Source organism: Lipotes vexillifer, unplaced genomic scaffold, assembly GCF_000442215.2.
Source record: "Lipotes vexillifer unplaced genomic scaffold, Lipotes_vexillifer_v1.1 scaffold520, whole genome shotgun sequence".
Lineage (NCBI taxonomy): Eukaryota > Metazoa > Chordata > Mammalia > Artiodactyla > Lipotidae > Lipotes > Lipotes vexillifer.
The window spans coordinates 569,800-597,288 of NW_006784004.1; the positions used below are offsets into that span (position 1 = coordinate 569,800).

General features: G+C 35.7%; 1 protein-coding gene across 1 annotated transcript in view; it reads left to right on the forward strand.

The window, feature by feature from the left end:
• The window catches only part of HERC4 (HECT and RLD domain containing E3 ubiquitin protein ligase 4), a 130,533-nt gene that overhangs the window by 92,982 nt on the left and 10,062 nt on the right, over positions 1-27,489 (forward strand). Inside the window, 7 exon segments of the mRNA XM_007456472.1 lie at positions 6,503-6,526; positions 8,928-9,026; positions 10,889-11,056; positions 11,283-11,426; positions 23,298-23,464; positions 24,111-24,177; positions 26,597-26,679. Coding sequence (XP_007456534.1) covers positions 6,503-6,526; positions 8,928-9,026; positions 10,889-11,056; positions 11,283-11,426; positions 23,298-23,464; positions 24,111-24,177; positions 26,597-26,679 — 752 coding nt within the window.

Consider the following 27,489-nt stretch of genomic DNA (forward strand, 5'->3'; position numbering starts at 1 on the left):
AACTGATGATTCAGAAAATGAACTTTTTTTATTGGAAAACTTGCATGTAAACCCTGATACACCACCTAGATGCCCTAGGTCTTTGAGCAGTGTTTTTGAGACTGGAGTGATTATATAGACTCCTTTTAAAATAAAATAATTCCTTTAAGAAGCTTAGTGTTGGGCTTCTCTGGTGGCGCAGTGGTTGAGAGTCCGCCTGCCGATGCAGGGGACACGGGTTCGTGCCCCGGTCCGGGAGGATCCCACATGCCGCAGAGCGGCTGGGCCCGTGAGTCATGGCCGCTAAGCCTGCGTGTCCGGAGCCTGTGCTCTGCAACGGGAGAGGCCACAACAGTGAGAGGCCCACGTACCACCAAAAAAAAAAAAAAGAAGCTTAGTGTTCACTTACCTTATTTACGATTATCTTATTTAAATATATACAAACACTAAACCTAGTTCTAAACTCCTGGCACATAGCTTTTAAAATAATTCTTAAGGCATAACAAATTGGTAAATTAATTATAACTCTACAAATTTAATAATCAAGTTAATATTTGATATGGAAGATGATTATGTTCTCTTGATCAGGAATCTCAGCTCACAACGTAAATACGATAAGGAAGGAATGTGACATAAGAGCACCTAGCTTCATATCCCACCTCAACGTTTCCTTTTTAGTTTTTTTATTGAATATAATTCCTTGTGCTATACAGTAAATCCTTGTTGCTTATCTATTTTAATGTATAGTAGTTCGTAGCTGTAATCCCCTACTCCTAATTTGTCCCTCCTCCCTCCTCCCCGTTGATAACTGTAAGTTTGTTTTCTGTGTCTGTGAGTCTCTTCTGTTTTGTATATCGATTCATTTGTATTATTTTTTAGATTCCACATGTAAGTTATATCATATAGTGTTTGTCTTTCTGTCTGACTTATTTCACTAAGCATTTCACTCTCTCCCGGAGAGTTATATCCTCTTGGATCACTGTGAATTAGATCTGATGTTCTTTGACATCCAAATTTTTATCTGGTATGTAGGTCATAAACTACTTGTATTCTGAACAAGTTAAGAGAAATGCCAGTCTAATAGGATTTTTAAGCTAGCAGTAATCTTGTGCTATGTGGAAAAGCTATGGTTTGAATGTTTGCTTTTAAGCTTGGCAGGCTTGTATCCGAACTCCTCTTGGTATGTATCTGTGATGATATCAAATTGAATTTCCTTAGGAATTCTTTCAGTGCTACTGTTTTCTGGTAACAGGGAGACAGTAGAGGACCACATTCTTATTTCTAGACTTTCTAAGTTGCTGTACTTAAAAATTGCCCTCTATTACTCTACTTTGTCAACCACATGTTTTTCCTTTCTCTCCATTTATAGACAGACTGGTATTGAATAGGTGGTTGTGGCAGTGGAAACTTGTTCTTTAATGTGCATAGTGGACTTAATGTCACATCTTAGAAATAAGAATCTAGAACCCGTGATTTGGGTTCTTCTAGTCTTCTGGAAATAGAAGGTTGACAGTTTACTTTGAAGGTCTTTGACTAACTCTTGAGTAGTTTATTAATTTATATTATGACATCTGAAGGTGCTTCTTTCTTTGAGAGAGTTCAGATCACTTTCACATTTACACATAACACTAAAGACTTTTCCTGAGGCTGTTTAATAAAATTCATGCTTGCATTACTAGTCTTAATACTAGGTTGAACATCATGTTGGCCCTGTAAGTAAAGTTAGTAAAGTTTTAAAGTGTCTATCCTAAAGATACTCATATGCTGTTTTGTGATGATACAGATGTGTATATGTGTATTTATGTGCACATAGACATATATACACATATACAGACATATATACACATATATATGTACTTAAATCTATGTATACAATGTACATATGTATACCATTATTGAACAGGAGTTATGATCTTGAAATAACTCCATTCCTTCATGTGAAAGTTTAAAATATTCCTCGATAGAAGATAATTACTATGAATTATAAGAAATATGTCTATAAATTATATTTATATACACACACATATATTTTATATATAAATATATACACGTATATATGTAAAACTTTACCTTGTTCGAAACACTGCAAGGAAATTATTTTACCTTTAATATATTACCTTTATTATATATTACTTTTATTATATTTCTCTTTATGCCATAGTCTGTTGAGATTTCTTTCTCCATTTCCTTTCTTTCCCAGTCAAGGATTTTAGGAATCCATCAGGAATATACACCTTAAACTAACACAGTGCTGTATGTCATTTATATCTCAATAGAACTAGAAGGGAAAAAAACAAAATAAAAAAGAGAACCCATCAGGTATATACTTTCCTGGTCTCTAAACATTAAAAACTAATTCTGTGAAATTCTTTGCATTCCTTGTAATATCCTCTTGTACAGCTGAGACTAACTTTTCACCTCATCCTCTTCCATTTTCCCATCCTGTTTCACCTGTTTCCCTTTTCATGTTTCCATGAAGTTTTTGCTTGATCCTCCTACTCCTGCTGGTTACCGTATAAGCTTCTCTGTTTTGTTTGTTTTTCCAGACTCTGATATTAGGGTATGACATTTTTTCATTTTGATTCCTTTTGCTTTTTATCTGTTTTTCTCCCTCTACAATAATTTCTTGGCAAAATGAAAGAGCACATGAGTTCTCTCTCTTTTTATCTTCTGCTATTTGATGTTTTTCTCCACTTTCTAGGTATTAGTCTCAGTTTATTTGCTTACCTCTTTTAACTTTGCTCTAAAATTGTTTATAAAAATACTTTAGTGGGGAATTCCCTAGCAGTCCAATAGTTAGGGCTCCATGCTTTCACTGCCAAGGGCCAGGTTTGATCCCTGGTTGGGTAACTATGATCCCACAAGCTGCACGGTGTGGCCAAACACAAACAAAAGAAAACAAAAAAACTTTAGTGGTTACAACTAAACTCTTTGCTCTTTTTTCTTCCCTTGCTTATACTTTTCGTTACTGTACATACATATCGATATATATCTAGTAAAAATTGATTAATTTAGAATAAAGTGTAGAAAGGTCTATGCTGAGTCTGTGCCTCTTATAATTAAAAGTCAAGTTAAGCATTTTTTAAAGTGCATATTCTCTTATTTCAAGAACTGTGTATGCCTATGTAAGACATGTCAGATACAAGTAAGTACTAATAAATATATTTGATAAATTGGTGACATTTTTACAGTCTTTGATATTACACTTTATTTTTTATGTCATAAATTTTATTTCAGTATTAATTGTGCTGTGTTTGTAAATCATTACTGTATTTCTTCTGTGGCATTAAGGTTTTGTACTTTAACTGCGGACAGTGCTGAGCTAACAACATGACATGCTCATCAGCAAACTAGGAAGATAGACTGACATAACAGCTAGGGAGACCAGCTTTGGGAAGATAGGCCAGTACTTAACTTTCTAGGTTTGAGTTTCTTCCTCATTTAATGAAATGAAGAAATTAAAATACACTTGTGTTCTTTAATATTGCAATACCTTTAATACTTGCAGTATAAACCTTGCAGCGATAATATTTCCCAGAAGTTTCATATTTGCTTTTTAAAGTTCGCTTGTCATTTTTAATGGCATTAATGTTTTGCAGACTCTTGGACTGATTCCTTATGCCTTGAATTACCAAGTTATATTGGTTTATTTTTCATTTTCTTCGTGTTTTAGAAGTATCTTTTTTTTCTGCCTAGTCACCAACACCTTTCATATTTATTTGAATTACTTCAGTAACTTCGGTATCCTCTGTTTATACCTCCTCAGAATAATCCTATGTTATACCCTTAAATAGTGATGACACCAGCAATGATACAGTGTTTTGCCATAAGTAATTTGTTGAAACTAAAACGTGCCAAGGAGTTGCATCTTTTTTGTCTATAACTAACTAGAACTATCATTAACCATTGATGTTAAAAGCAGCCTTAGTGTAAGTCTGCTTTGGACCATGAGACCCTGACTTTTGAACATTCCTTTAGGCCTTTCTTACTCAAGTTTCTAGGACATTGGGTAACTAAAATTAGGCATGCCTTGACCTAATTTCAGGGCCCTCAGTCTACAAACAGCCAACAGTTAGTGCTTGAGTATGTGGATGTGGAGCCACTAGTAGGTCACACACTGAATGATGTGGTAAATTTTTAGCAATAGACCTTTCATTGACCTCATGTATTTTGTAATATCCTGTCTGCACCCCCCACCACATTTTTCCTTCTAAATTTTCCTTGGAAATACTACTTTGGTTCATTTAGACTTGCAACTAATATAACAACTATCTTGCAACTCTAATATTTCCCAGAGGAGTTTATCCTTGCTTTTTTACGTATTTACTTTTTTTCTTTTTAAATGTTTGAGCTTTTGTCTTAGATCCTTAACACTTAAATCGAAATTTCTAATGATAACCGTAATATGGTTTTCCCTTTGATGCCTCTCCCCTAGGTAAATCATTTTGCCTGATATCTAATAGTCTCTTTTCCCAAGTTTTCCACATGTCCCATTATTTTTCATATTCCTTCTAGCTCCCATCTGTCTCTACCATCAAACTTCTGTTCTGCTTTAATATGGTTTAGTTACACTATAAATTCTGACTATCTTATTGGCTTACCAGTGCTAAAGGATATGCCTAGAACCTTTATCTTTTACATGTAGCAATAAAAAAGTGCATATATAGTAATGTTTCATTATTAAGAATAAAATCCATCTTCCATGATACCAGGTATCAAATATAGTTTTCAACCTGGCCATAGGTAGTCAGAAAATACTGAAAGGTGTTTCTTGGCTTATTCACACCTTCTTAGCTGTAACAGCACTTTAAAAAACATCCCACAGGGTATACTAAAAAAGTATTTCAGTTGTTCCTGTTAAATTGCTTTAAATTAAACTGAGTGCAATCTAAAAGGGTTTTTCTGCAAACAGCTTGTAAATATATTCTTCTGTTAACGTGCCCAGTGGGGCACGTATATAGTGATAACTTGGTACTCTGAATTTTTTGAAAGAAGCTATTATCAATAATTACCTTTCTCAGAACAGGAAGTTAGAGTCATATTCTACTTATGCTTACACTGCTTTGGCTTTATTTAGCACAATATAGTGAACAAACCCTAAGTGTTTGCTAATACCTTAAAACTTCCAGTGATACCCCTTGTGGCGTGCAAGAATTTAGCCAATTACAGAGTTAGAGGGAATCGTCCACACAAGACTGCCTTCACTTCGGATACGAATTGCAAGCTTAGAGGATTCCTAGAACCACTCTCAGGTTCAGTAATTTGCTACAAGACTTCACAGAACTAACTGGAAACTGTTATAGTGACGTCTATAGTTTATTATAGGGAAAGAGTACAGATTAAAACGCCAAGGGGAAAAGTGCATAAGGGTAGAGTCTAGGAAAGGTACCAAAGGCTGAGCTTCTGTTTTCCTCTCCCTGAGGAGTCATGGACAAGTTATTTTCCCAGCATCCATCTGTGTCAGTACTCTCAGGGTATTCCCAACCAAGGAAGCTCACTGGAGCCTTGGTGACCAGAGTTTTTATTGAGGCTCCATCACATACTGCCCATGTGGCTGACCTTTACTTTCCAGACCTTCTGGAGGCAGAACTGATAACCACATGTCCCAGAGCCTCCAGGCAAACAAAGATACTCGTGTCCAGGTATGACGTTCCAAAGTCCTGTGGATCATCTCCCAGTAGCTGAGGGCAAAATCAGACCTCTCTTTGGGTAAGATTAATTCCTCACTATACGAGGTGCCATCTGCAAATTTAGTAACATACTTTTGGAGATTCTAGCACTTTACTTGAGTCTATACCCTGAGAATATATGAAAGCTCTCTTCAAGAAAGTGTTGTGCATTTCTGTTCATTGCAGTGATAAGCTTTCATTATAATTTTCATTATTGTATCCTTCATAAATACCTCTTTCTCTCTTCATTTCTTCTTTCTACTTACCAACCCCTATGCCCTGTCTTGTACTTTCTGTTTTAGCTAATTCAGTGTTAAAGAACGCTTAATATAAGATACCTGTGTTCACTGGTTATTTCTGATGAATAAAAACAATTATGGCTTATTTTCTCACCTTCCACATAGCATTTTAATCTACTAAACACTTTTCAAATATTCTGTTAAGATTAACCAAGTCTTAAAATCTGGGGGATATTTTTTCCATTTTCCAGGTGGAGAGATTGGGCCATAAAATTATTTCTTCAAGACCAAGTTAGGCTTAGGATTAGTTTCCATGTTCTACCTAAATTCTGCAAATGGCGTACTTAGTTGCTGGAACCAAATTTCATTATGTTCAAGCCTCAATGATTTTATGATCACAAGATACCTGAAACGAAGGTCTTATTACATTTATAGATATATCAGGTATATGTGGAAAGGGTAAGTTTTGTTGTAGATGTATTTTGGTCTACTTCATTAATTCAGTATTCTGCTGTAGCAAAATAAATGAAATGCTGCTTTGAATAGAAATAGTTAAATTTGGACACTAACAATGCTCTTTCCTCATTACTGTTACATTCTGCACTGCTGTCTTAGGATGTCAACCATGGATTAACTGAGGTAAGTTTGGTGTAATAAAGTCTCATGTTCAGAGTAAGATATACTCTGTTTTGTCTTAAGTAATTGAAGACCCCAAAGTTCCTCTTTTTTGTGACTTTAAAACATATATGTATATATACATACATACTTTAATGAGTGTATAGAACTTGCCCTGTATAACATTTCAGAGGAATTTTCTGAAGAAAATTAGACCCTCTGTTTTAGTTAGCATTACACCTATATATGATGCCTTTTAACAATGTTTGTCTTAAAATAGTTCCTATCCTCCTAAAGCCTTCCAGTATAAAATTTACGGTGTCCTCAGAATACAAAAAAGCAAACTTATAAAATTTCACAAATGCCTACCCAGAAGGCAGAAAATGTTTTATGTTAGAGAAGTAGAATGATCTTCAATTTTTAAACTAATAATTGACACTCAAAATGGCCATAAAATTGAATAAACTTTCAGTATGGTCATCTTCCTCACTTTGTTTAATCTACTATCTTAATATATAAAGTTCTGGCACTTTGGCTTACATAATCAACAATCCTGAGCCACCTTTTTAATACCTGGGAATGTTGTATTATACTTCTGTTATAGACTTCAGGTTTTGTTGTTTGCTTTGCTTTTTTCACCACACTTGAACCAATTAGGCATTTAGAAGTAGCTTTAAACTATGGGCCTGAATTGTTTGCTTCCTCATCCTCAAATAGAAGTAGCACATAAAATTATGAAATCAAAGAGTTTTGGAGCCAAAGGGGACTTCAGAAATCATCTCAGTCTTTTAGAGTTTCAGAGTAGTAAAAAGACTTTCTATCATCCATAGCTAGTTAGTGACACAAATATAGGGTGGAGGGTAAACTTGTCATATGAGAAATAGCTAAGAATGATAACTTACTTAAGGGTTAATGTCGCTCAGCATATTGTCTTTCATGTTGAGAACAACAAGTTGATAGTCTTGTGTTCTATACTGATTGGGCACTATTGAATTATTTCATTGTTTTTGATGGCCATAGTTGAAAGAGGCTTAGACAAATTGAAATACATTTAAAAGAAGGTTATTGGGGACTTGCGTGGTGGTCCAGTGGTTAAGACTCCATGCTCCCAATGTAGGGGGCCCAGGTTCGATCCCTGGTCAGGGAACTAGATCCCACATGCCACAACTAAGACCCGGCGCAGCCTAATAAATAAATTAATTAAATAAAAGAAGACGGTTGGGATGGAGTAGAGCTGGAAACCATATTATTTTCAGGATGGTTGGAAAAACCGGGCATGTTTAGTGTGGGAAAAAGACAACCTAGGGAGAGCATGGCAGCACGAAGTATCTTAAACCATATAAACTTCCCTGCAGGGGCAGAATGAAGACTGAAATAGAAAGCGAAGTGATGTATAGAAATGCAGATTCAGACTCAATATAAAGAACTTTCTAAGAACTTAAAAAGAAGAGGATTGTTTCATGGTGTATTAAGTCTTCACTGGAAGCCTTATAATAAGAAGGGTCTCTGTGTCAGGGCTGGCACAAAAATTTTGCTTTGTTGGGTATATGGTAGTATAACATCCTCCAACTGCAAGATCTGTGACTGGCAATTCATAGCTCTTTGTATTTTTCTGCCCTGTTAAAAACTTAGCAATCAATCACTATGTTTTACCTGCTAGGATAAATAATTGTCGATAAGGCGACTAATGTCTGATAATGGTAATAATAGATCAGCTATTATTGATCAACTTTGAAGATTGACAGAAAATAATAATACTAATCGTGCTTATTTTGTAAGTTAAATGAATGAACAGATTGTTGGGCTCATAATAGTGTTGTCCCCCTAATGACCTGGCAGTCAATATCTGTTGAATGAATAAGTAGATTGCTTATCATTGGCCTCACTTGCTAGAGTAGCCCTAACATATAAGAACTGGGTACTGTATTTAACATAGGAGCCCCACATTTAGAATAAATTTGCAGCCTAATTCATTGAAACTTGGAGTTAAGATGTTAAGCAAAAGATACCTGTAATTTACAGTTTTATGGATTCTCAAGTATACAGTTATCTCCTAAAATTAGGAATTAGGGTTATTCCAATGCCTCATCTAATTATCAGTAAAAATTCTGTATCAGAAATAAGCCACGTTTTACGTATGGACACCAAAGGGGAAAGTGGCGGGAGTGGGGGGGGCGGTGGTGTGATGAAGTGGGAGATTTGGATTGACATGTATACACTAATATGTATAAAATGGATAACTAATAAGAACCTGCTGTATAAAAAATTTTAAAAAAAGAAATAAGCCACATTTTATTTATAATTCCTGAATGACACAAAAGTGAATAAACCAAGAATATGATCAGCTTTACACAAGAAATGACAGTACCTACAAGAAGTAAGTTACAAACCAATTTGTACTGATAAGCTAATTTTTTATTTCTAGTTGGCAGATATCCCTGTTACAATCTGCACATATCCATTTGTATTTGATGCCCAAGCAAAAACTACTCTGTTACAAACAGATGCAGTCTTACAGATGCAGGTAAAATATTGTATAGTACTAATTTAATTTGAGAGTAGTTTTTGAATTGTTTCTCTGGTGTTTTTTTTAAAGTATTTGAAATGTCTTTGAGGATATTTTGTACCTTTGTGGTCTGTCTTTTGCAAAGCTACTTTTATGGGCTTCCCAGAACCTGTGCTCCGCAACGGGAGAGGCCCACAACAGTGAGAGGCCCGTGTACCGCAAAAAAACAAACAAAACAAAAAAAACTACTTTTACCAAAGCACCTTTGGTACCTATGAAGAGGACTGTTGCATGTGAAATGTGTATTCTTATGAGGGATACTTATATATATTTAAAAGGACATAGAATAATTTAGATTTTTATCATTTTATATCTAAAAAATGGTATAATCTTTCATTATAGAAATATACAGTCTTTATAAACAGTTTGACTAGTTTACTTGATAAAATGGTTTGTTTCAAATCTTGCTTTATTATATATTCCCTATTTATATACTTGGTAAAAGATGAAAATCAGTAGAGGTGAGGTGATGTTAAAGTAGGAGGCATTTGATCAGTTGTTAGGAGGAGGGTATGAAATGTCCGTGAAGAACGTTTTAGTAATAAATAAGGTACTTTCCTGAGGTTGGTCATTTCCTCTTCCTCCTCCCCACTCTCCTTCCCCTCTGCCCCCCACTTTAAGCTGAACATTCTTTCCTTTATAATGAGAAATTTTAAAACTAGTTTACATTATGACCGTGAAGGACTACAGTAGGTTTGCTTTATCATTTGAACTTGTAAATTTAAAAGTTTTTGAGTTTCTTCCTCTGGTATAGAATATCAGACTATAGAGGCTGAGGACTAAGGATGAGATGAGACCTTGAGCACTTAATATTCTAAAAATGCTCTTAAAAATTACCCGTCCCCCAATTTTGATGGCAAGTTTTATTCCTTTAAAATAAATGTGGTTGCTATTCTAAATTCTTCCATATATTTAAACAATAAATAATAGTAGGAGGAATTTTAGAGATGTGCTTATTTCCATTTTCATCAACAGAAGAAATAAATAGTTTTGTAGGATTCTATACTAACAGCTAGATTGCTAGTTTTTTAGCAATCTTTGTTAAACGCTAAGTTAATCAGGACTTCCCTGGTGGTCCAGTGGTTAAGACTCTGTGCTCCCAATGCAGGGGGCTGGTGTTCGATCCCTGGTCAGGGAGCTAGATCCCACATGCTGCAACTACAAGATCCCGCGTGCTGCAACTAAAAAAAAGATCCACACGCGGCAACAAAGATCCTACGTGCTGCAGCTAAGACTTGGCGCAGCCAAATAAATGAATAAATATTAAAAAAGAGAGAGAGAGAAAGTTAATCACTTGGTGCTTTCAATGTAGGATATTCCATTTTAGAATTAAGAACACAAGGAAAATCATAGGAAAAAAATAAAACCTTTAAATGGTAAAAGTCAAATGCTTGGTTTGTGAGTATATATGGTGATAACTCTACTAAATGAATTTCTGTAAACCTTTTAGTTGGCCAGGCTGTTTCTTTTTCTCTTTAAAGGTTTGTTTTAATGCTGTTTTCTTTTTCTCCTGACTCTCCATCCTAGTTATTTTTTGAGAAACAACAGTGTTCAGATTTATCATAATTATTACAGTTCCATGCTTACTTAGCTTAATGGTATCATCAGTTATACATTACTGTAAAAAAATTCAAAAGGATACTCTTTATGCTCAGTTTATTAAGCTCTGATGCTGTGCTGAATACTGTGTTAGGTGCTGTGTGAATTCAGTAGTATAGGAATTATAGGATATCTATAATTAGTAGGTAGAGGTTAGCTTATTCAGTCACAGCAGCTTCTTTATAGCATTGCTATTAAATTTTTAATCTTTTGTTTCCTAGATGGCTATTGACCAGGCCCACAGACAGAATGTCTCCTCTCTTTTTCTCCCAGTGATTGAATCTGTGAATCCTTGCTTAATTCTAGTGGTACGTAGAGAAAATATAGTAGGAGATGCAATGGAAGTCCTTAGGAAAACAAAGAATATAGACTACAAAAAGCCACTCAAGGTAATTTAACATTTTCTGTTGTATAATTGGAACTTTTATTCAGAAAATATGTTTAAAGTTTTCCTGTTCACTTTTAGTGTATCTTTGAATCTTAATAAAATTATATACTTAAAAATTTTTTAGCTATTAATTGCCACGCTTTTATTCATAATAAATAACGTGTTGTAGGGTTTCCAGAATATACGTTCATTTCTTTACATTCAGTGTTTGAATTAACCTGTTTTAGGTTATATTTGTTGGAGAAGATGCTGTTGATGCAGGAGGGGTACGCAAAGAATTTTTCTTGCTCATCATGAGGGAATTATTGGATCCTAAATATGGCATGTTTAGGTATTATGAAGATTCCAGGCTCATTTGGTTTTCTGATAAGGTAAAAAGTCCAACCGTCTAAATTACTTCTATATCTATCTATCTATCTGTCTGTCTGTCTATATACACCTATGTATATATACCTATATGTTTCAACTTAGCTCAGTAATAAATAGGAGTTGTTACTGGATACCTAACATTTTATTTACAGATCTTCTTTATTACAATTTTAAAAATTATAAACGTTTGGATTCAGAGTCATCAGAACACATTAATGCTTAACCACACATTTCAAATTAGCAAAATAAATTACAGAATGGTCATCCTGAAAATGATGTTGACTGTTCTTCTGAGTTAGATTTGAGGATTGAATAAGTACCAGATGAACTTTTCTTCTGGAGAGAATTAATTTATCATTAGGGATCATTGATTTCTCTACCTTATAATTTAGGACAGAGGTAACTACTCAGCAAACTACAGTCCCTGAAAGTTCTTCCCAGCACATAAAGTCAGTGCCTGCTCATTTGTCTGTTGTCCATTGCTACTTTCTAGCTAAAACTGGCAGAGGCACAGTGGGGAGTTACAACGAGCCCCTGTGGCCAACAAAGCCTAAAATATTTACCGTCTGCCCCTTTACAGAAAAAGTTTGCTGGCCCCTGATTTAGAAACTGTAAGTGAAATGGATGGTTCAGTTTGTAGAACTCTGAGTTGAAAGAAATTTGAATTATTTTACTGTTTGTTCTAAAAACCTTGATATATTATTTATTCATTCTTCCAGGAGACTGGCTGTCCTTTGTGATGTTAGCAGTCATGATGATCAGTGCCTAGGCTAGTTAATTTATTAGGGGTGGCAAAATGGTGCTACTCTTATTCTAACATTTCTTTTTCATTTTTGTAGCTTGGATACTTACATGTAAAGAAATTTTCTCATATCTGCTATTTAATCCTTATTAGTACAGTTCATATGGGAGAGAATTCTCTCTGTAGTTACTTATTTTTCAAAAGAATTAGCATGCTCCAGTGGTGACAATTCATTTTTGATTTTGTTTTTGAATATTATTATATATTCATGGACTTAAACATAGTTGATGTTTTTCAGTCTATTGCAGTTATTATCTTTATTAATATTATCCCACTTTTGTCCAGGGAGAGCTCTTGAACTTGGCACCTGAGTCCTTTTGACACAATCTTAATACTGTTTAGTAGCTTCCTTGCTACCTGGTGTACTTGGTGTGATAAAATGTTCCAGACTTACACATTTATTGCCTAACAATACCAATCTTTCAACCAGTATTATGATAACTGAAATACAGTTGACCCTTGAACAACACGGGTTTGACCTGTGTAGGTTCACTTATACGCAGATTGTTTTCAATAAACACATACTGTGATACTATACGGTCCTCAGTTGGTTGAATCTAAGGATGCAGGACCGACTATAAGATTATATTCAGATTTTCGACAGCACAGGGGATCAGCGCCCCAACCCCTGAGCTGTTCAAGGGTCAACTGTGGTTTTGTTTCATTTTTAAGTATTTTGCAGGGGTTTTTTGCCCTTTGAGTATACCCCAGGTGAGATACACAGGCAAATAACTGTGTTTTGATATCACTTGAAATTGGTACACTCTGTATCATTATACCAAGTAGATACACACTTAGATTAACTTGTAGAATTTTTAGTTTTTAGGGATTGCTTGTTTAATTTCAATTTAGTTTTATAGTTATATGAAATAGTTACGTAGTTCCAAAGTCAAGTCTACAAAATAACGTATCTAAAAAAGTATAACTTTTGTCTCTACCCCCTCCACTGTATTTCCTCCCTCCTCTTAAAGTCATTCGTTTCAAAAGGAATGTTACAGTTTAACCGTTTTTGAAAAAATAAATATAAGTATGTATGTAGTAGTATACCACATACCAATGTCAGTTTCCTGTTTTTAAGTATGGTTATTTAAGCTGTTATTATTGGGGAAAACTGAGTAAAGGGTACAGAGGAATTCTGTACTATTTGTGTAATTTCTTGTGAGTGTTAAAGTATTTGAAAATAAGAAGTATTTTTAAAAAGAAGTGCTATACTATACATATTTGTTTCTTCATCAAGAAAGGGTATTTTATGTTATATGAGAAATTAAAGCATGTTTGCATGTTGTTGTGATGAATTACTCAGAAAGTAGAAAATCAGCTATGCAGGAGGGGATATCAGCTGCAGGAGCACAGTCCTTAAATTGTGAAGAAAAGATAGAGATGAGTATGCTAGTGGAGGATTGACTCTAATCAGACACATAGATCCATAATATCATGAGAGAAAGCCAAGTATATATGTAAATACAAATCTTCTGGTAGATTTGATGGTAGGAGGTTGTGCAAGTTCTCTTAGAATTATTTCTACTTTACAGTGAAATAAGACGCAAGTTTGTTAGAAAGTTCGAATAGGGGGAAGGTTGTTGGAGGTTTGAAGAAGAAAGGAGAAAGAGTGAAATAATCACTTAGGGGAGTGGGAAAATAAGATGACCATGTAAATAAATACAGGGTTAGACTGGCGGCATTGGAGGCCCATTTGAAACTTACGTTCATGAATTTTAAAAGGAGACCAATCAACATGGTTGTGTTTTTTTTCTTTAGTCACATTTAGCTTCTTGGGTAGAGGTAAAAATGAGACAGTTGATTTAACTAGGTTGTGGTTTTAGCAAGTGAGTATAAACAGAAGGGAAGAAAGAGCAGGGGAATGATTATCTTCATGGACTATGGAATTTAAGCTTTGTAAGGAGGAAAATGTAAGGACTTGGTTGGGAGGTGACGATTTTTTAAAAAGTAGTGTGGTTAATGGATTGTAGTTGCTGGTGGAGTTGAGTTGTAGTGTGAGTCAAAGTATTGGGGGGGTGAGTTACAAAGTAAGAAATGATGGTCAGATAGGGAATGCTTAAAATTTGGATGGTTGCATTTAAATATAAAATATGACCATGGGAATGGGTGTCTGAGATGTGATGGGAGGACAAGACTGTTGGAAAATTGCAGTTCAAGGAACTGAGAGGCTAGTGTGTTGGATGCCTTTTTTGGCCTGGGTATTGAAATCGTCAAAAATGATGGCAGGAATAGTGGTAGAAAAAGAAAGCAAAAGATAGTGCCAGAATCTGTGAATGAGTGCACTGTGAATGTCTTTAGATGTCAGCACAAGGAACAGTAGCAGGGAAATGGTCAGTTGGCATATGTTTCACAGAAGCTGGGATTTTAAGAAGGCAAATGGAAGGAGGTCTAGAAGGAGTGAAGAGCCAGGAGACCTCTCTCTAGGCCTGGTTGTATGAGGGGTTGGAAGGTTAAACAAACACCATTTATTATGAGCTGCAGGGGAAATAGCATCCTCAGGAGACAGCCTTGTTCATTTAGAAAAGGGGCAAGTAGGGCTTTCCTGGTGGCGCAGTGGTTGAGAGTCCGCCTGCCGATGCAGGGGACACCGGTTCGTGCCCCGGTCTGGGAGGATCCCACATGCCACGGAGCAGCTGGGCCCGTGAGCCATGGCTGCGGAGCCTGCGCGTCCGGAGCCTGTGCTCCGCAACGGGAGAGGCCACAACAGTGAGAGGCCCGCGTACCGCAAAAAAATAAATAAATAAATAAATAATAAAAAAAATAAAAAGAAAAGGGGCAAGGAGAATTTGGAGAAGTTTAGGATATAGGCAGTTTTCCAAATGATAGATTGTGAGTTCCAGAACAGAGAAGGGGTTTGGTGGAGCAGGGACAGTTAGTAACATTGTGTCAGATTTTAGGGCCTGTACACTGCCACATGGATTAGGGACAACCTGTGAGTTTTTAGGCCTCCTTTGTTGACAGTCAGGCATGTAAGACATGGTTGAATAGTCCTGATGGCCTCTGAGGTGGGTGGACAATCTGTTCAAATTATGGTCTCTTTCTTGGCACTGATCTCTTAGGGCAGTTTGTAGTGGTGTAGCAGATAAAATTTGAAGAGGGTCCGTGGGCTGGAGGCCTGTCTGCCAGGAACATAAAGAGTTCTATGGGCCTCTGTTCAGTTCTGCAGAAAGGTAATGTTTTGAGGCCAGGGGAGGGGCAGTCATAACAAGCTTTATTGTGTATCTTTGTGGGGTTTTTTGGCCGTGCCCTTGCGGCATGAGGGATCTTAGTTCCCCAACCAGGGCTCAAACCCGTGCCCCCTGCAGTGGAAGTGCGGAGTCCTAACCACTGGACCAGCAGGGAATTCCTTGTGGATCTCTTATACCTTTTCAGCTATATCTTGATTTGGGCAATAGGAGCCCCATAGAGCTGCTCTTCTTCTGTGTACTTTTGACATGTCCCCATTATTCTTCAATTATTCGTTACATTTGGTACAGAAAATGTTCCAGGCTCATTTTGTGTTTTCTCTACCCCAGTCCTGGCATTAGCCATTTCTCCTAAGAGCCCTGACTTCCTTAAGTATAAAATGGTATTTAGAAGTCAAGCTCTGGATGCCACGTGTACTCATTGCTACCAAGGAGTCACTGCTTTCAGAGTCTCACAGCAGACAGAACTAGGAACTATATGTATGTATACACACATGGCATACATCTCCTGGTTTTCAACATGTATGGATATTTATATATATGTATACATGTACACACACATATTTGTGTGTGTATATATATATACATACACACATGTTAAAAACCATGAGATGATACTGATACCTCTAATTCTATACAAACACCACAGGGTTTACTTTAGCCTTCTCCTTTTCCATTTTATGTGACTTAAATCACTAGTGAGAAACTTAACAGCCATCATCTTCCAGGTATTTACTCAGTAAGTAGCTAGTCTTCTGGTTACATTGGCCAAAAGCTTAGCCCCAGACATACTGGACCACCTCCTCAGAGAAGGTGTAGGAAGGAAGGAGGAAGGCAGAGGGCTATATGTTCTTTTTAATTTAATATTATTTTTAATGAGGTAAAATTCACATAACATAAAATTCATCATTTTAAGAATTTTAAAGTGTACAATTCAGTGGCATTTAGTACATTCACAGTGTTGTGCAACCATCACCACTCTCTAGTTCCAGAACATTTCATTACCTCAAAAGGAAACCTGTAGACATTAAGCAGTTTCTCCCCATTTCCTTCTCCCTTCAGCTTCAGACAATCACTGCTTTACTCTCTATCTCTGTGGCTTTGTCTATTCTTGATATTTGCTGTTAATGGAAACCATATAGTGTATGGCCTTTGGTGTCTGGCTTCTTTCACTTAGGATAATGTTTCCAAGGTGCATCCATGTTGTATCATGTGTCAGTACTTCATTCCTTTTTATAGTTGAATAATATTCCATTATATAGATATACCACGTTTGTTTATTCATTCATCAGTTGATGGACATTTGGGTTGTTTACCTCTTTTGGCTAAATATTATGAATAGTACTGCTGTGAAAACTTGTGTACAAGTTATTGTTTGCAGTTATTTTGGGTATATACCTATGAATGGAATTGTTAGGTCATTTGATAATTCTGTTTGACTTTTTGAGGAACCACCGAATTGTTTTCCACAATGGCTGTACCATTTTACATTCCCATCAGCAATACATGAGGATTACAATTTCTCTACAATCCTGGTCAACATTTGCCACTTTTCCTTTAAAAAAAATATATATATATATATATATTTTTTTTTAAATATATTTTATGTATGTATTTCTGTATTTTTCTTATTATGATAGTGGGTATGAAGTATCTCACTGTGGTTTTTTTAAAATTAATTAATTAATTTGTTTATTTTGGCTGCACCGTGTCTTAGTTGTGGCACGTGGGATATTTGCTGCGGCATGTTTACTTGTGGCATGCAGGCTTCTTAGTTGCGGCATGCATGTGGAATCTAGTTCCCTGACCAGGGATTGAACCTGGGGTCCCCTGCATTGGGAGTGTGTAGTCTTACCCACCAGACTACCAGGGAAGTCCCTCTCATTGTGATTTGATTTGCATCCCCTACTGGCTAATGATGTGCTTGTTTGGCCATTTGTATGCCTTCTTTAGCAAAATGTCTTTTTAAGTCTTATACACTTTTTTAATTGGCTTGTTTTTCTTTTTGTTGCTGAGTTTTAGGAGTTCTTTTATGTATTCTGGATACTAGACCCTTGTCAAATATAATGATTTGCAAATATTCTCTCCCAGTGTATGAATTATCTTTTTAGTTTCTTGCTAATGTCCTTTGATAACAAAAGTTTTAAATTTTGGTGGTCTTTTTTTTTTTTCTTTTTTTTTTTTGTCTATTATGTTATTGCTTGTGCTTTTTGGTGTTATAACTAAGAAACCATGGACAAATTCAGGGTCATGAAGATTTACCCCTGACTTTTCTTCTGAGAGTTTTATAGTTTTAGCTGTTATATTTAGGTCTTTCATCTATTTTGAGTTCATTTTTGTCCATGGTGTGAGGTACGAGTTCAACTTCATTCTTTGCATGTGAATACCTGGTTGTCCCACCATTGTTTGTTAAGTCTTGGCACCCTGTTGAAAATTAATTGACTGTAGCTATATGGATTTATTTCTGGACTCTCAGTTTTATTCCAGTGGTGTATGTGTCTATTCTTATGCCAGTACTACATTGTCTCATTTACTATAGCTTTGTAGATTTTAAAATTGGAATGTGTGAGTTCTCCCGCTTCGTTCTTGTTCAAGATTCTTTTGACTGTTAGCGGTCCCTTACAATTCTGTATGAATTTTACAGTTAGCTTTTCCATTTCTGCAAAAAAGACCGTTGAGGTTTTGATAGAGAATGCATTGAATCAGTTTGGGAAGTATGGCCATCTTAACAATATTATCTTCTAGTCTATGAACATTGGATGTCTTTCCAGTTATTTAGGTCTTTTAATTTCTTTCAGCAATGTTTTATATTTTTCAGTGTACAAGTTTTACACTTCCTTGGTTAAATTTATTTCTAAGTAATTTTATTCTTTTTGATGCTATCGTAAATGGAATTATTTATTTTTGGTTCATTGCTACTGTGTAGAAATAGAGCTGATTTTTTTGTGTTGACCATGTGCTGAATTCATTTATTAGCACTAATAGTTTGTTTTGTGCATTCTTTAGGATTTCTGTATACAAAATCATGTCATCTATAAATTCAATAGATTTAATTTTACTTCTTTCTTTCCAATTTGTATACCTTTATTTCTTTCTCTTGTCTAATTGCCCCACCTTGAACTTCCTGTATGCTTTCAAATGCAAGTGGTGACAGTGGACATACTTCTCAATTTTTCCTGATCTGAGTGGAATGTCAACTGTGGGTTTTTCATAAATACCTTGAATCATGTTAAGGAAATCCCTTCTTTGCCTAGTTTACTGAGGTTATTTATCATGAAGGCGTGTTGGATTTTATTCATATGTTTTTTCTGCATCAGTTGAGATGATCATGTGGTTTCCTTCCTTCATTCCATTATGTGATATATTACATTGGTTGATTTTCTTATGTTGAATGATATTGCAGTCCTGGGATAAAGCCCACTTGGTCATGGTGTGTAATCCTTTTAATGTGCTGCTGGATTCAGTTTCCTAGTATCCTGTTGATGATTTCTCTGTTCTTATTTGTAAGGAATACTGCTGTATAGTTTTCTTTTGTGTGTGTGTGTGATGTCGTTGTCTGGCTTTGGTGTCATGGTATCCCTGACCTCATAGAATGAGTTAAGAACTGTTTCCTTCTCTTCCATTTCTTGGAAGAGTTTGAGAATGATTGGTGCTAATTCTTCTAAATGTTTGGTAGAATATGGTCTCAGGTTTTTGTTGGTTAGAAGGTTTTTGATTGATGATTCAATCTCTTGTTATAAGTTTCTTTAGGTTTTCTAATTCTTCTAGTGTCAGTTGGTAGTTTGTGTGTTTCTAGGAATTTGTCCATTTCATCTGGATTATCTGTTTTGATAGCATGCAGTTATTCATAGTATTCTCTTATAATCCTTTTTATTTCTCTGAGGTTGATAGTAATGTCCACACTTTAGGTCCTGATTTTAGTAAGTCTTCTCTCTTTTTTTCTTGGTCATTCTAGCTAAAGGTTTGTTAATTCTGTTAATCTTTTAAAAGATTCACCTTGGGGCTTCCCTGCTGGTGCAGTGGTTGAGAGTCCGCCTGCCGATGCAGGGGACACAGGTTCGTGCCCCGGTCCGGGAAGATCCCACATGCCGTGGAGCGGCTGGGCCTGTGAGCCATGGCCACTGAGCCTGCGCGTCTGGAGCCTGTGCTCCGCAACGGGAGAGGCCACAACAGTGGGAGGCCCGTGTACTGACCAAAAAAAAAAAGAATCACCTTTAGGTTTTTGTGTGTGTGTGTGTGAGATACGCGGGCCTCTCAATGTTGTGGCCTCACCCGCTGTGGAGCACAGGCTCCGGACGCGGAGGCCCAGCGGCCATGGCTCATGGGCCCAGCCGCTCCATGGCATGAGGGTTCTTCCCGGACTGAGGCACGAACCCGTGTCCCCTGCATCGGCAGGCGGACTCTCAACCACTGCACCACCAGGGAAGCCCCACCTTAGGTTTTGTTGCTTTGTGTATTGCTTTTCCATTCTCATTTCATTAATCTCCACTTTAATCTTTATTATTTTCCCTGTCTGCTAGGTTTGGGTTTGGTTTGCTCTTCTTTTTGTAGTTCCTTAGGATATAAAGTTAGGTTATTTATTTGAGAAATTGTTTCTTTTTAATTAATTAATTAATTTTTAAATTTGGCTGCATCAGGTCTTAGTTGTGGCACGCAGGATCTTCGTTGTGGTGTGCGGGCCTCTCTCTAGCTGTGGTGCATGGGCTCAGTAGTTGCAGTGCATGGGCTGAGTAGTTGCAGTGCACGGGCCCAGTAGTTGTGGCACACGGGCTCCAGAGCACGTGGGCTCAGTAGTTGTGGCGTGCAGGCTCTCTAGTTATGGCACATGGGCTTAGTTGCCCCGTGGCATGTGAAATCCTCGTTCCCCTACCAGGGATCGAACCTACGTCCCCTGCATTGGAAGGCAGATTCTTAACCACTGGACCACCAGGGAAGTCCCCTCATTTTTAATAGATGTTTACAAATATAAAAACTTCTTTTTGAACACTGCTTTCCCTGCATTCCGTAAGTTTTTGTGTGTGTATTTTCATTTTTAGGAGTCTCTTAAGTATTTTCTGATTTCCCTTGTGATACCTTCTTTGACCCATTGGTTTTTTTAAGAGTGTGTTGTTTAATTTCCACATCTTTGTGAATTTTCCATATTTCCTTCTGATATTGATTTCTAGTTTCATTCCATTATGTTCTGAAAAGATATATTTTATGATTTTAATCTTTTTAAATGTAGTCTTTTAAAATTTATTGTTTTTCTTTGTTTCCCATAATACCTTTTATTCATCCAGTTTTCTTGTGTTTGTTTCTTTTGTCTTTTTCTTGTGGTTCTTGGCTGTTTATTATTTTAGAGTGTGACACTGAAATGCTACCTAGATACTTTATGTGTATGGGCCCTGTGTACTGGCCCTATTCATAGAGTTATTAGGTGGGGGCCTCTCAAGGGTGAACCCTCAAATGTCAGCATATATAAGTTTTTTATTCTTTGTGTTTACAGGAAAGGTTGTAGCCCTGGCTGTCAGTGTTCCAGTAGTGTTCCAAACACTGGAAAGGGAAGCTAGGATTCTCACTGTTCACTGTACAGACCTTCATGTGATCCCTTTGTTTTTAAGGCAGCACCCTGACCATCAGCTACCTCAGATTCCAGAGCCTCTGTAGTTCATCCTTTCCAAAAAGGCAACAACGTTTCCACCAAGCATTCTATTTTCAACCCCACTCTAATACCTCTGAATTTCAGATTCTTATGTTTTACTAACTGAGCTACCTGGACTACCTCTGACTTTACAAATATTAATTGGCACTTCCAGTTCCTGAGCCTAGAGGACAGATGAACTTGTTTTTTACTGGCTTTCCTCTACAAGCTACTGTTTCAGTTTTTTCTGCTTTACCGAAACAGACAAGCTATCCATTTACTTTTCGTATTTTGAAATATTGAAATCTCTTTAGTGCTATTAAAACCCTCCCCTATTCTTTTTTTCTTGTGGGTTTATGCCATTTTTATTCCTTTATTCTTAGAGGGATTTCTGGAAGAAGAGAGATTAACACATATGCAGTCTGCCCTACTTAAGAAGGACTTTCTAAACTTCAACACAGTGTAGGACATCACAAAAGAAAAAGTTTAATTTGACCAATGAAAAATATAACAAAACATAAAAAGCATATATGTAACAAAGATGACACAGGGTAATAACTCTGACATATGATGAATTCAGATACAAATATATAAGTAAACACTAGCCCCCAAAAGATAAATGGACCAAGTATACAAAGAGGCATTTCACAAACACACAAATCCCTAATTTTCAGTATCACTAATAGTAAAATATATATAGTAAAACAAGTTGTCATTTTTTAACTCAGAAGTATGTTTTATGTGTCTATGGTATGTGTATGCAGATGAAAATGTGGAAAGATAGTCATTTTCCTGGACTACAAATGGCGGTACAAACTAGAACAGTTGCGGAGGAAAAGAGTTTGATAGTATGCTTACCTTTCCTTTGACTTTGAAATTCTTCCTTGCAAAGCAGAATTTCTTCTAAGGAGGTATTCCAAACTATGGACCAAAATATATGCAAAAAAGACGCCCATCTTCTTTTGAAAATTACTAGCTAATTAGAATAATATTTATTGAGCCTTCACTGTGTGCTTCAGGAGCTGTGCTAAAAGCATTTTACATACATTATTCCACTTAATCCTCACAACAACCATATGAAATTAATACCACTTTTATCTTGAAAACACTGAGGCTAGATAGTGAATGAACCAGGTCTGGAGCCCCAGATTTAGTTTAAAAATTGTTTGCTCTTAATTGTCATGCTTACAGAATTTCCTATGACCATATGTTAATTCTCTAAAGATTACTGGGGTGGGAGAGGTGAGGTGAATAAGCATTGTTTTTAATATTTTAATAATCTAAATGTCCAACTATAGTTAAAATAGCTAACTTAGTAAGCCATGGAACTTTTATATGATATAATATGCAACCATTAAAAATTGTGTTCTGGAAGAATTTTTTTTTAATTAATTAATTTATTTTTGGCTGCTTTGGGTCTTTGTTGCTGCACTCAGGCTTCCTCTAGTTGCAGTGAGCGGGGGCTACTCTTCATTGTGGTGCGTGGACTTCTCACTGTGGTGACTTCTCTTATTGTGGAGCATAGGCTCTAGGCACATGGGCTCTAGAGCGCAGGCTCAGTAGTTGTGGCACATGGGCTTAGTTGCTCTGCGGCATGTGGGAACTTCCCGGACCAGGGCTCAAACCCGTGTCCCCTGCATTGGCAGGTGGATTCTTAACCACTGCATCACCAGGGAGGTCCTGGAAGAATATTTAATGACATAAGAAAATACTTGTGTTGTAATTAGAAAAATGAGAAAGCCTTAAATATAGTATGTTTTAAATTATTTTTCTGAACTTAGATGGAAATACATTAAAATTTTTTTAAATCATTGTTTTTGGGTGTTTCTAAGTGATTGGATTACAGGTGTTTAATTCATTTTCTTCTTTAGGTTTTTTATTTTCCAAATTTTGAATGTGTATAATTTTTTAAATCAGAAAAAAGTTCTAGTAATCATTTCATTTATTAATGTAATGCTAAAAGATGTGAAAATGATTCTATTTCTGGGGGGAAAGCCAGTTGTGAAATTATATATTTAGTATCATCTCAACTAGATTTTAATTTTGTTTGTCCCAGAAAATACATTGAATGCAAATGTGCAAAAATACTAACAGTGATATTGTCCCAGGGAGATGGGAATGAGAATGAACTTTTTTCCTATTATTCATTACTTTTTTCTGTATCTCCAAAACTTTCTACCACAAGTATGTGTTTTTGTAATCAGAGAAAGTTTAATGTTTTAACTTGGAGAACAAGTCTTTACTTATCTTTCCCTTATAATTTTAGACATTTGAAGACAGTGATTTGTTCCACTTGATTGGTGTTATCTGTGGATTAGCAATTTATAATTTTACTATTGTGGACCTCCATTTTCCTTTGGCTTTGTATAAGAAACTGCTAAAAAAGAAGCCATCTCTGGATGATTTGAAAGAACTAATGCCTGATGTTGGGAGGTTAGTTGTAAAAAGTGGCAAGAGTGGGGTTTAGAAAATAGGAAATGGGAAATGTCCAGAAGCTTTCCTTTTAGGAATAATTATGTTTCTGTTGTTCTTGTTGAATTTCCAAAATAAACTAATAGCCCTTCTGATAAAGGAAAACCCATTGTGTTACTCAGACTGGGAATTTTCTACTGAAAGTGTTATGTGTATAATACCATGTACTGAATTTTTAGTTTAACAATACTTTGTGAATACCTGATAATAAATTTAGGAAGATAATGTTTCCTGAATGTAGTTAAATGATTTATTTGGACTTTTACTTCTAATCACCTTCATTCCTACATGTAATATGTAAAGTTTCTTTTTATTTATTACATAAAATGGAATAAAAATTGTATATAAATAAGAACAAGTGTTGAAAATAGGTGGATACATGCTTTTGTATTCAAAGCAGGAGATGAAAGCCTTAGAGTAGGTTTTTTTTCTTCAGCATTGTTTATAAGTTTGCCATTGTACATCCACCATTCTGAAACAAATATAAAAGTACAAATTAACAAAAGGATTTGATCAAGAATGAATGAAAATATATACTTAGTCAAGCAAAATAGTCAAAATACTCAATAATGTTTTACTTCAAAGAAACATATATATTGTTTTTCAGAAGCATGCAACAGTTACTGGATTATCCAGAAGATGATGTTGAGGAAACATTTTGTCTTAATTTTACGGTAAGATGAAAAGACATAGAGTAGCCTGAGTGTTCATCATCCCTTTTTATTTATCAGCTGTGCCTTATGGTTTTTCTTTATTTTGATGGATGGTATTCTTAAAGAACCATTTAGCTAACATTTATTGAGCATTAACTATATTGCTAGTCACAGGACATGCATTATTTCATTTAATCCTCATAATCCCAAGAGATAGGTATTATTATCCTTATTTTACATATAAAGAAAACTGAAAACAGTCATCACACTTCAGAGATAGTATTTGTATCCAGCTCTGTGACTTCAAAGCCTCTGTTGTTTAACATTATACTAAAGATCTTTACAAATACAAGGGGACCTCTTTATTCAAGTGTTCATTTTTTGAGTCTGCAATTACAAGAATGTTTAGAGAAGCATAGGTTATTGTAACATGAAAATATTCACTAATGAATTTGCCACCTAAAAAATTAATTCCCACTCAGATATCCCTTTCACACTAACATTCATCCTTGCCTATTTAGTCTTACGGTTGGATGCAATACAAATACAAATACATTGGAATATTATTTGGAAGATGAAATTGCAAATCTTGTAAAAGATGCAGAACTTAAGTCTCTGAGAGGGGTGTTCAGTATATCATCCAGTTACGTGGAAAGCCATTGACAAATGAGAATCTGGCAGAAGTAGACTAGTTGACAACTAAAGAAGAGAAAATCAGCAAGGATTATAAGTCACTTCAGAAGTAACAATTTCAGTATTATAAATTAGACTCTTGGGAAAATGGTAAAACCTTCAGTTTTTATTTTTTCATGTCTTTTCAAAAACTTTGTTTGTCCCCCACCCCTAAACAGTTCTCTTTATGTTTTTATGGTCAAAGCTGACAAAAGATACAATATTCCACTATCACACAACTTGCCAAAAAATTATGTGCCCTCTCAAAGTTTATCCATTCTTTGATCATTTTAAGAATTGGCACATAGTTTAGTTATAAGAAAATTTGATAGATTTAGGGGAAATAAGTTAATTTATTTTAGTAATGTTTAATAGTTTTCAAGAAAAAAAATTCTCCTTGGACTTCTGTTTACTATGAAATTTTAGTTCTCCTTTTCAGTTGATTCACTTATAACCATGTCAGTTATCATTGAATCTTTACTGTTCATCTCAATTGACTGAAACATTGGGTTCCAAGCAATTTAATTTCTGATTTATCAATCATCAAGTTTGTGAATGCTTAGTATATTTAAGAACTGTGGTAATTGAAACATTCCTTCCTACTACCATTTCTTTCCCAGACGTTCAGTGGCTCTTTATTACTTGTAGAATAATAGCTTTATAATGGACTTAAAAGACCTTTGTAATCTGGCTTTCTAACTTTCATTGTATCCTTCCATTCATACTGCATTTTGTCATGTCTCACAATATTCTTTTATATACCTTACCATCCCTGTTTTATAGGGGCATACTTTTTTTTGATATTTGCTCTCATATCTATTCTTTTGTTCAGTCTTTGTACTCAGTCAGAAATTTCCACCCTCTCCTAATCTTTCAGAGCCCTACTTAACCCTTCCAGGTGCTTTTCAAATGACATTTCTTCCTCAAGGTTTTTAATACTTCCTCTAGTTAGAAGTAAGTTTTCTGTCTTCTGTGGTCTGATAGTATTTTGTTCATGTCTGTATTATAGCATTGATTTTATTATAATGAGTTGTTTACATATCACATTTCTCCTCTTTTATTAGATAGTAAACTCCAGAGCAGGGATTTATTCATCTCTTATCATCCCACTCCCACCATAGTGTTTTATAGACAACAGATACTAAAAAAAATGTTTTAAAAGAAGAGGTTAATATTCCCAAAAAAAGGGAATAGGAAGAAGGAAGATTCAATGGTGGGAATGGTAACATTAGGAAAATGAGTACACTAGTAAGGGAAATTAAAAGTTTCAAAATAACTGACTCTTTATAGACCAAATTAATGGCAAACTGGAAAAACAACTTGTAATTAAGAATGCAGCAAGGAAGAATTCAAGAATAGCAGCTATCATGTGGGAAGAATGCATAGCTAGTCTAAACTGAATGCATTCTGACTTGGAGTCTTCCACTTGTCCGTGGAAAACATCCTTTCTAATATTTTACTCCTATAGTGACCCTTCTGAAGTTTTACACATGATAAATACTCAGTTTCCTGTTTTTAACAAACCAAACACTTGTTGATTTGTAATTAGTTGGTCAAGGTAGGATTTCAAACTGCCAGAGAAGATGAAGATTTCTAGTTGTGGCTTTATGCAGAATTCACAAATAAGCTTATGGTAGCAGAATTTTACTGCAAATTTATTAGTTCTTATATTTAATGAGAGAAAGGTAGATTATAATAATAGGTTATTAAAATAATCTAATAAGTTTTGAGTCTGACATTGACTTTTTTTAAAAATTTAAATTAATAGATCACAGTTGAAAACTTTGGTGCAACAGAAGTGAAAGAACTGGTTCTAAATGGTGCAGACACAGCTGTTAACAAACAAAATCGGTAAGTGAATTATAAGCAGCATCAGTGGTAGTAAAAAGATTCAGTAGGCATTTTCTTCTGTATTTAGAAATATGTCACAACCTTAAGTTTTCACTCAGATAAAACTTATTTTGAATGGTAAGGACGTAATTAATCTTCCTTTTGCTCCTTTTAAGACATTAATAAAGGGATTAAAAGATCATTAACAACAAGAACAAAGAGAAGGGAGAGGAGACAATAGCAAACACGTTTTTGGAAGCTAGAAGCCAGTGGCGCCTACCTTCAGCCAGCCAGAAAAAGCTGCAACATAAGTGGACTGGGAGCCAAGAAGGCAGACAGTTCATATTGCAGAACAGAGGCCTCAGGCACTGAGAATAAAAAACAGGTTAAAATGTGTATGTCTGTGGAGTTTAAGGGGAAGCTGGAAACAGAAAGATTGGCTGTTTTAAGGAGCAGTTAGAAACCCATTTCCCTTAGTACACAAGTAGCTGGCAACTTCCCCTCTCCAGCCTAGGCAGATTGGAAATTTACATTCTGGGGAGATTGAACTAAAGGAACTGTGGATTTGAGGGCAGTTAGGCACAGCCAGGGACAAAGGGCTGAAATGAAAACAGGGAGATTAAGTGACAGTCTACAGTTCCCTCCTCCTTGACACTCTATATTGGAGGATTCTTCTCTGGGAAAACTGCCTAACTTTTAAATGTAAATGAATAACCAAAGATCAGTAGACATTTAAGAAAGGACCAAAACAGTGAAAAAGAATGCCAAGGAAACACAAACAGTGTAGGATGAAAAACAAAACTTCAATGAAAATTGAAATCAGTATCCTCA